Below are 10,743 nucleotides of genomic sequence, written 5' to 3'. Positions count from 1 at the left end.
AACTATAATATGTGCTTTGTACACTGAGATAAGTGGGAAAACTATTGACAGGCTAACATAGATAAATTTTATCATGTAACTAGCACAGTCATCGCCTTCACCATGCATTTGTTAGCAAGTCCAGTACTGTGATACTAAAATATGTTACTTTACAGAATAAAAAGACTTTCTACACAAAAAGCTATGTGGATGGTGGATCGGAAACAACGATTCAATTTGGAGTGGCTTAACGATTGGAGACATCAGGAACAAAATAGCTATAGACAGCTTGCCTTTTAAAGAAGTAGTCACTTTAACCATAACCTTTCTGTAACTCCGGCTCTGAGTTCTGTTGGTCAAAAAATGTATATCTTTGGCATTGACATTATAATTTTATAGTGCCAGTGTTAGTATGGAAATAATAGTGTAAGGCTTCATCGTATAAAGGCATACAAATAGATGATTCCTACTCTACAATTTCAGCAATCTCGGGTTTAATAACTAATGATTAGGCTGTAAAACTTTTTACACATTATTCTTCATAGGACTTTGTATATTTTCGTGTACTCAGCATTACATGTACTACACCTTACATTAATCCACAACTCTCATATGGCTTCTAGAATCTGAAATCTTCATTTGTAAAAGTTTTCGTTCTTCACTCAGGAAAGTTGCTGTAAATTTCTGGATCTAAGCATATCGTGATCTAATTATTCCTAATGCCACAATTTTTTTTGCTCTGGCATCTTGAAATCTTGCCATAAAATCTTTGAAGTTTTAGGAAAAGTTAAAGATATGAAATCTCGTATAGGGGTTTTACGAGTTACAAACCCCTGGAAATATGACCGGTTTTGTGGTGGGGTGTATAGTTTTTAAGTGTATTGTGTCTTAGAATAATTTCATACCATAAACTACTAAAAGCAAAAAAAATGTGTTAATATTAAAATGTAGCCAACAGTACGTGAAACGGAAACACACATTACGTGGGGATGCCCTACAAAGGCATACTGTCTACAGCTATACTATACTGAGAAAGTACTACTTATAGTGTATCCAAGGAAGTTTGCAAATAATGTAATTTGCCACTGAACAATAGTCATGTAATGATAGTGTTTATGGGTGTATAAAGTTTCTTGCTTGAGTATTGGTGAATGAGAAAACAAGGTTTTCATCTGTATTGATGTATGGCATATAGTGTATAAGTTTTAAATATGCTGATATTATGTAGTTTTTATTGATGCTGGCTTTCAAAGTTTCATAGTCCTTTTAAAAAATGAACTACTTGCTTGTATGCAAATGTATGGTGCTGATTAATAATTACATGAATGGTAAATGAGAGCAGGAATTTATCTGGTGTGGCAGTGTCTACTACTCTGCTGTTGATAGTTGTATAACTATTAGTGAAATAAATGAATTACGTACTATATACATGTACTGTTGAATTGTCTATGACCTGCTAAGCAAAAACACGTCCAGTGTATGCAATTCTGGTTTTGAGATAAATAAATGCCATGGGTAAAAAATGCATGTTACAAAAAAAAACTTTTTGTGTGCTTTAATTACTTCAGTAAACAGTGAAAGAAGACTTGAATAATTGATATACTAGTGGATTGACCTATTCTTTGAGAGTAAGAATACCAGGTAATGCCAAAGCTTTAACAGTCCATTGGTTAAAAGAAGTTCGAGGAAAATGCAAACAAGTAGAGTTTTCACTCAGATGGTCCCATATACCCTAATTGAAAGGCCAACTTCCCCATCTAAATTATGATTTCACTGGCCTCTTTAGAGTGATGCTGACGCATATCAGCATGGCCTCAGGTGCATTACTATCTACAGTGTTGGCACAGCTACTTTATAAATGTAACTCATTACATATTGCATATTATTTACAACTGAACTACTTAGTAACAGTTACATATTATATTACCTATATAATAAAGTAACTATAATATATTACATATTATATTACTTTGTGTCCACAGCCTTAAGCTGTCACGTGTGAAACTACCACTTTATCACGTGACATGATTTCGTTAATGTGCAAATCTTGGTTATAAGCAAGAAGCTAGTGAATAAGCTTTATTCAGTAGGCTTCGTTACTACGTAGTGGCTCAGTGGACAACTAACAAGATTAGTAACTTCATTACTTAAAGTAATAATTTTAGACTCGTTACAGTAACTTCATTATTTAGGTAACGTATTACATTTGCAAGTAAAGTAACTTGAGTTATATTACCTGTTTTTACAGCATATTTCGTTATATACTTATATTACTTTCGTTATCACAAAAGTAATACTTATTACGCAGCATGTTACTTATGTAACGCGTTACCCCCAACACTGACTGTCTTAGAATTTTAATAAAACACTTCTCATTATCACTTTGTGTGCTACCTGTGTGTAGGACTTTTAATTGAAGTATTTAAGTGTTAAAATGGTTGGCTTATTTGTGAGTTACTGTAATGTCAGTATCGTAACTATGTATTGACAAAAGAATAAACTATGCAGAGTATGTGTTAGTACTGGTCTGATTATATTTACTTTAGAAAAATCCCCACTGAAGAATTATGGAGAACAGGAAGAATGCGTTTTGGTAATCGTCCATCAGAGGTGATACATGCATAATTGTGTGTGTATAATGGTGTAATGTGTTTTTGTTATCATTAATCATACTTTGCAGTTTTTATCTATTAGATTCTGATTTTCTTATCATTTTCAGGGAATCAATTTTCTGATACAGCACGGACTATTAAACAGGGCACCTGAAGATGTGGCCGTTTTCCTGTATGAGGGAGCCGATATACTAAATAAAGTCTCAATTGGTGAATACTTTGGATCAGCGTAAGGGAGATTACTGATTCAGAAACCTTAGCTACCAATAATAACTGCTATGCAATTACAGGAAGGAATTCAACCAGTCAGTATTAAAATGTTTTGTACAGCTACTACAGTTCGAATTGATGGACCTAGTGAATGCATTAAGAGCATACCTGAATAGTTTTGTGTTGCCAGGAGAGTCACAACAGATTGACCGGATGATGGAAATATTTGCTGCTCGATATTGTTCTTGTAACCCTGGTATCTTTAGTTGTGCAGGTTAGTATAGTATTGTCCTAATTATTATACAGTACTAGTGTTATGTATTCAATCTTCATAGATACCTGCTATGTTTTGTCATTCTCGGTCATAATACTCAATACTGGACTACATAATCCTAATGTATAGGACAAGGTGTGCATGATATAGAATATAATGTGATTACATAATCAAGCATACTATCATAGCCTACTTTGGAGAGCTTTATTACAATGAACAGAGGATTGGATAATGGAAATGACCTGCCACAAGACCTTTTAACGGTTCGAACAAATATTATCTACATGATTTAATGGTATACAAAAACTCTTTTCAAACAATAGAGTTACTATGAATGCATTAAGAAGGAAGCGTTGCCTCGTCCCGAGGGTGGAAGTGATCTGGCAGAGACATTTTTTAGCCCAGACCACCAGGGGTGGCTGGTAAAGGAAGGTGGGAGACACAAGACCTGGAAAAAATGCTGGTTCATATTAACTGACAATTGTCTCTAATACTTCAAGTCTCCTCAAGTAAGGCTATAAAATCATCATAGTTAAGGTATGATTGTACTATCATTATAGGATAAAGGTCCTCTAGGGATTATTCCACTGGAGAATCTAAAGATCAGGGATGGCAGTGATTCCAAAAAGCCGGTACATTTGTAATTAGTGCTATGTAGGTCACAAGTCACTGTTGAATGATTTCACTGCAGTTCATGTTTGAGATATTCCAGGAAAATATAGCAGGCATGAGCAGTTCTAGATCTGAAGGTGACACAATCAAGTCTTGCAAGAAGGATGCCAAAAAGGGTGTAGTAACAGGTGTGTGTGTCTGTGTGTGTGTTTGTGTAGTGTGTATATATGTAGTGTGTGTGTTACCCACACTACCATTTTTCTCTTGGGTGGGTCTGGAGTACCTCCAGTAAATTCTAAATTCCCAGATTCTGGGGGTTGTTTGAAGGGTTACAAACAAGCTGCAAACAAGCAAGAGAAATCTTGTATGTACATTGCATGCTTTTTGTGATAGCTGCAGCGGGAACAAGGAATAAAAATGTTAATGGTTGTTTGCAACACATCAAAATATCCCAGAAACTGTGGCTTCAAATTGAAATGTTTATTGGAGTTACAACATACCCTTTCCCCCACACAAATACAAAATGGGAAAAGTGGTCTGGTCACAAGATTGTGTGTGTGTGTGATAGGGATGCGCCGATTTTGCCCGCAAAATGTTTAGAATAATAGGAACATAAAAGCAAAGAGCAAAATGCTGGAAAAATAGAAGGAAATTTCAGCAAAATTAACTATGTTATATAGTCTAACGGCAAAACGAGTGATATTACTGCAGTATGAGTACATGAAACACACAGAAGTAAGATAACATACCATACAACGAGTTTCCTCTTTATAATATCATGACTGAATCATAGTGCCTTGGTGCATAACCCACAATCGAATTTGACAATACACTGTCTAACACGAGCTGTTAACGAGGTTGGTAATTTCTTTGTTGGTGTTAATCACGAGGCTAAATTAATTGTGAGAATCGTTCCAGCTATTGCTATTCCAGCCCCGCCATGAACGTTTTAAATCAGTTGGACTCTGAATCTAGTAGCGACAGTGATGGAAATGCGATGGAAGATCGAGTCGCAGTAGAAGATGGTGGCCATAGTGAAAACGAATCTGATCAGGTGACAAATATCTCTAGCCAAGCTGTAAGCATCGAATCTGATTCTTCTATGCGTAGTGGAAATTCTTCTGTTTCCTTGCTAAGTGTTCTTAAAGCCCCAAACATGTCAGAGCTGTCTCGTAAGCGAAAAGTTACGAAGAACCCACCAACTGGCAAGAGAAGAGCACGCTCTAGCTGTCCAAGTAATCCAAAAGGTATCAAGCCTCAGCAAAGGGTTAAAGAATTTCCGACAGAACCATTCATTGTATCATCCAGTAAGCTTTTTGCCAGGGGTGTAGGGAAGAATTGCCACTGAAGAAAAGTAGCATTAGCTACCATATCAAGTCAACCAAACACAGTGATGGAAAGAAAAGGCTAGAGCAACGGAAAGTGAAAGATCAAGACATCGCGGAATCTCTTAGAAAGTACAATGAAGAAGTGCATGCAAGAGGTGAGACACTTCCAGAGCAACAAGTCTTTCGTGTTAAAGTAGTGAAAACATTTCTACAAGCTGGTGTACCCCTCAGTAAAGTAGGGCATTTTCGTGAGCTTTTGGAAGAGACTGGGCATCGTCTTACAGACAGGAGGCATTTGTTTGACTTAATTCCATTTATTTTGGAGGAAGAAAAGCAGAATATCAAGCTGTCAATACAAGGAAAATGGTTAAGTGTTATTTTTGATGGTACATCACACTGTGGAGAGGCACTAGCTATTTTGGTCCGTTATATCAATGATTCATGGAATGTCCAGCAGCAGCTACTCTGTATCAGATTGCTATCAAAGTCCCTTACTGGAGAGGAAATTGCGCATGAGTTAATACAAGTGCTATCAATCAATTACAGCATTTCCACGGATCACCTCATTGCTGCAATGTGGGACAGAGCTTCAGTAAATGGCGTAGCAATGAGAATAGTCAAAATTGTGTATCCTAAAATATTTGATGTTGGTTGCTTTAGCCACACAATTGATCGAGTCGGGGAACATTTCAACATTCCAAACCTTACAGAGTTTGTTACAAATTGGCTGACACTTTTTTCCCACAGTATTAAGGCTAAGTTCCTTTGGAAGCAGCGAACGGGACAAACAATGGCATCATACAGTGCTACTAGGTGGTGGAGTAAGTGGGAGCTTATGAAACAAATGATGGTCCAGTTTGGTGAAATTGAACCCTTTCTGAACCACAACACTGATCTGGGACCTTCTTCCCGGCCAAGGTTGCTAGCAATTTTAACAAATCCAGAAAAGCTGAAACATCTGAAGCTGGAACTTGCTTCTGTGATTGATTGGGGAGAGGTTTTTGTCAAGGCTACCTATAATCTTGAGGGAGATGGCCCATTGGCTTTTACATGTTACGAGGAAGTGCAAAGGGTTGTTGCAGCAATTAGGGTTGCACACACACCTAATACTGAAGCTGTTATACGAACTATTTCAACACAAACTTCTGTACAGCAGAGACTGCTCATTTATGCTAAAAACTGTGTGCAAAAAGCCCTCGAGTATTTTCAGCATCAGCTAGAGTCCTCATTACAGGTTCCAATGTCTGCATTCAAAGCAGTTCAAATTTTTAATCCACACAAGCTTGCCACACTTAAACCAGATGTTTCACATGTCAATTCATTGCGAGTTATCCCTGCATAAGACAGTGAATTGGAAAGGTTGAAAGCTGAGCTCCCTACTTACATAGCAAAAGCTGATGGAATTAGCTCTGACCTCAGTGCACTTGAATGGTGGAAACTAAATTCAATGGATTTGCCGTCTTGGTCACATGGAGTTAAAAAAGTCTTAGCAATACAGCCTTCCTCAGCTGCAGCAGAGAGAGTATTTTCATTGCTGAATACAGGATTCGGAGATCTGCAAGATAATGCTCTTAGAGATTATATTGAGGCATCTGTAATGTTAAGATTTAACCATAACCAACAGGACATGTAGGATTAAACAATTTCTAGTTGTGCTTGTATGAACTACTCATATATGTTGTGTGTAAACTATGTAGCTATATGTTTTAATTACCATTGAGCAAAATAGATAAATTTTGAGCAAAATATCGAGCAAAATAGGTTGAAAAAAAAAGAATTGCCAGAAAGAAAAATAGGTGAAAAAAAAAGCAAAATAGGCTCATCCCTAGTGTGTGAGTGTGTGTGTGTGTGTGTGTGCGTGCATGTGCATGTGTGTATGTGTCATGTACATGTATATTATGACACTGCTTTACTGTTTAGAGTTACATAAATCTTCTTTACAGGTAATCATGATGTATACAGGATTCAAGCACAAAATTAGAATGATAAAGCACTCTGGATGAAGAATATTAAGGCTTGTATTCACAAAAGTCCAGTCATTGATCTTTTGCAACAACGAAGGCAAGCAGCATCTCTTTCATCTAAATCTTCTCAAACTATTGCACTGTAATTACCTTGAATTGGTCTATTCTTTTGTATTTGCACAGCCAGCATGAACATTATATGACTGCACTTTTATATGCCCCTGGAATGGCATTGTGCACTTCTAATTTCAAAGTGCTCCACTTCTTTTGCGTGCTCCTAGCTACTACACCAGCACAAGCAAGTCTATTACAATAATTCAAATAACGTTTTATTTAGTGTTTTAAAGATGTTTTTGGCTAGAATTGCTACGAAATTCAATTTCAGAATGCATGATTTCCAAAATTTTCTGGGGAAGCATCCCTTAGTGTTTATGTAACAGGAGGTTTGGAAACCAGTCACTAAAAATCCTGGGGCTGCCCTTGTGATGTGTATATGTAAGCTACTGTACTTGTCTCTTGTCTAGAGGTACCTATTCTCCAGTACTGTCACTCACTATTAAAAAAGTCAAAAAAAAAATTTAAACAATACAAACACACTACTGCACTTTCTGTCTCCTTCTCTCACATGAAATAAAGTCAATACATTTTCACCTCTGACAGAAAACCTCTATAAAAAAAATATTGAGATTTTCTCAAAATGTATGTACCAACGTTGAAACCGGGTCACTACTGCTGACCCGGATGACCCACTGACCCGGATAGCAATCCGGGTCAGACCCGGATGTGACCCGGATTAAATAAAGCCGAGACGTGTTTCGGCTAGTCTCGGGCGAGCGAACGAGTCTACATTTTGAGCGTTCGATTCGTGTTGAGTAAATATTGCAACTTCAGCCTAGCTGTAGGCAGGGCCGCCCAGAGAAATTAAGGGGCCCAGGGCAAAGAGTTAAAGTGGGGCCCTTCACCCAAGTTGTAAGTTGAAGACCAAAAAAAAAAAAAAAAAAAAAGGTCACAACCTGCTGACAATGACAATAACTACCCATCACCAACCACATCTCCTTATCTATAAACTTGCTACACTGCTCCTCTGAAGAATACTGTGACTGCTCTATTAGAGTATTTAGATCTGACTGTTCTATTAGAGTATATCGATCTTTTAAACAGGTATTCAGGGGGCCCTTCATGGGGCCTCCTGGGGCCCCTTTCAGGTTGGGGCCCGGGAAAAAATGCCCCCTGGCTGTAGGTTGAAGACCACAAAAAAAAAAAAAAAAGGTCTTTATCTACTGACAATAGCTACCCCTTACCATAGATACCCTCAGTTTCGTGCTACATACTGCACTTACTAACAAATAGGCGTGGCTGAGCATATGTTGGTAATGGGTGTGGCTCACGAAAGAGCTACACGATAGCGTTTATAAGTTCCACGTCGTCAAACGAACAATTTCGTTTCTCACGTGATCCAATCTGGGTCAGACCCGGATGACCCGGAGAAAATGTGACCCGGATGACCCGACCCGGTTTCAACGCTGGTATGTACTATGCAGTAAAGTGGGGTGTACTTTAGGGGTTAGCACCTCACAGCATAACACACAACACTAGAGCACAACACACAATGTGGACTAGAACTGAAACAAATGTTCAATTTGCTTGGATATTTGCTTGCTTAAGTTAGTATTCAAATAGCTCAGTAAGTATTCAAATATCAAATACTAAGAAATTAAACTCAAGAAATACGTACCGTAGAGTCGGGTTGTTAAACACACATGTCTATTATGCGCATATTATTTCATGTAAATTTCTTGTAATTAACCCTGGTTGATAAGTGCACATGGTCCAATGAGAGTCTCAACAAAATGAAGCTGCACACAGGAAGAAAGGGTAAACGGTACTACAAAAAATGGATCAGTCATATAAAAGGTGAAGGCTAAAACCAGGGTTATTGCTAGCTACATTGCTCTTATTCAGCACAAATCCGAAGCCATTTCTCCACACCAACGAAGCCCAAATATCACCTGGGGACCATGAATCAGTTGTTTTAAGGGGCATCAACATTATCTATAAAACATATGGAGGGTAGTTTGATAGTTAAAGTGTCTGTGGATACTTTGACAGAGGTGAATACTGGTCCTAGCTACCAGTGCTTTATACATCCTTGGATGGTCGGAGTATCCATGGATCTTTGACAGACGGTACCCCTTGGTCCTACCAACCAATACCTTGTACATCCTTGGATGATCGGAGTATCCATGGATTCCATGGATACTTTGACAGAGGGTACCAACCAATACTTTCTACATCCTTGAGTATCCATGGATTCCATAGATCTTTGACAGAGGGTACCCCTTGGTCCTACCAACCAATACTTTGTAGATCCTACCCTCTGTCAAAGATCTATGGAATCCATGGATACTCGAGGATGTAGAAAGTATTGGTTGGTACCCTCTATCAAAGTATCCGTGGAATCCATGGATACTCCGATCATCCAAGGATCTACAAAGTATTGGTTGGTAGGACCAAGGGGTTGGATGATCGGAGTATCCATGGATTCCATGGATACTTTGACAGAGGGTACCAACCAATACTTTCTACATCCTTGAGTATCCATGGATTCCATGGATACTTTGACAGAGGGTACCCCTTGGTCCTACCAACTAATACTTTGGACATTCTTGGATGGCCAGAGTATCTATGGATTAGAGGGTACCCTCTGGTCATACCAACCAACACTTTGTACATCCTTGGATGATCGGAGTATCCATGGATTCCATGGATACTTTGACAGGGGGTACCCTCTGGTCCTACCAACCAATACTTCGTATATCCTTGGATGGTCAGACTATCCATTAATTCCATGGATACTTTTGGCAGAGACTACCCCCTGGTCCAATACTTTGCACATCCTTGCATTGCATGTTTGTCATTATTTTTTTGCATCTTTGGAAAGTACTGTAAAGTCTACGGCAGCACTGGACATGTCTGGTCCCTGGTACACAGCACAGAATACAATACTGGTCCCTGGTACACAACACGGTCTACAATACTGGTCCCTGGTACACAACACACAGTAAAATACTGATTGATATCCCTGGTACAATACTGATCCCTAGTACATAACACATAATACAAAATGGTCCCTGGTACACAACACACGGTATAATACTGGTCCCTGGTACACAACACACAGTACGATACTGGTCCCTGGTACACAACACACAGTACAATACTGGTCCCTGTTACACAACACACAGTACAATACTGGTCCCTGGTACACAACACACAGTACAATACTGGTCCCTGGTACACAACTGCCCACAGTCCTTGGTACACAACACACAGTACAATACTGGTACCTGGTACACAACTGCACAGTCCCTGGTACACAACACACAGAACAATGCTGGTCCCTGGTACACAACACAGCACAACACTGATCCCTGGTACACAACACATGGTATAATACTGGTCCCTGGTACAGAACACACAGTACAATGCTGGTCCCTGATACACAACGCACAGTACAATGCTGGTCCCTGATACACAACACACAGTACAATGCTGGTCCCTGGTACACAACACATAGTACAATGCTAGTCCCTGGTACATAACACACAGTACAATACTGGTCCCTTATACACAATGCACAGTACAACACTGCATGGTCTCTGGTACTCAACACATGGTATAATTAATAATGGTCCCTGGTACACAACAAACAGTACAATGCTGGTCCCTGGTACACAGCGCACAGTACAATTCTGGTCCCTGGT

At 38.8% G+C, this 10,743-nt stretch overlaps 1 protein-coding gene and 1 long non-coding RNA gene across 2 annotated transcripts in view; both read left to right on the top strand.

Annotated features, from left to right (window-relative positions):
- LOC136252976 (cytohesin-2-like) overlaps positions 1-3,210 on the top strand; it is a 3,896-nt gene extending 686 nt beyond the window's left edge. Inside the window, exons 3-6 of the mRNA XM_066045561.1 lie at positions 2,526-2,589; positions 2,699-2,820; positions 2,882-3,075; positions 3,137-3,210. Coding sequence (XP_065901633.1) covers positions 2,526-2,589; positions 2,699-2,820; positions 2,882-3,075; positions 3,137-3,204 — 448 coding nt within the window. The 3' untranslated portion in view covers positions 3,205-3,210. The remainder of the gene's footprint in view (positions 1-2,525; positions 2,590-2,698; positions 2,821-2,881; positions 3,076-3,136) is intronic.
- A 46-nt stretch (positions 3,211-3,256) lies between these two features.
- Positions 3,257-7,191, top strand: LOC136252978 (uncharacterized). Its single transcript, XR_010699884.1, has 5 exons — positions 3,257-3,338; positions 3,399-3,584; positions 3,636-3,707; positions 3,767-3,875; positions 6,959-7,191. It is a non-coding gene; the product is annotated as an uncharacterized lncRNA (long non-coding RNA).
- The last annotated feature ends 3,552 nt before the right edge of the window (positions 7,192-10,743 follow it).

The sequence above is a fragment of the Dysidea avara genome, chromosome 4 (assembly GCF_963678975.1).
Source record: "Dysidea avara chromosome 4, odDysAvar1.4, whole genome shotgun sequence".
Classification (NCBI taxonomy): domain Eukaryota; kingdom Metazoa; phylum Porifera; class Demospongiae; order Dictyoceratida; family Dysideidae; genus Dysidea; species Dysidea avara.
Note: the sequence above shows the minus strand (reverse complement) of the source record. Positions and strands in the feature narration are given on the sequence as shown.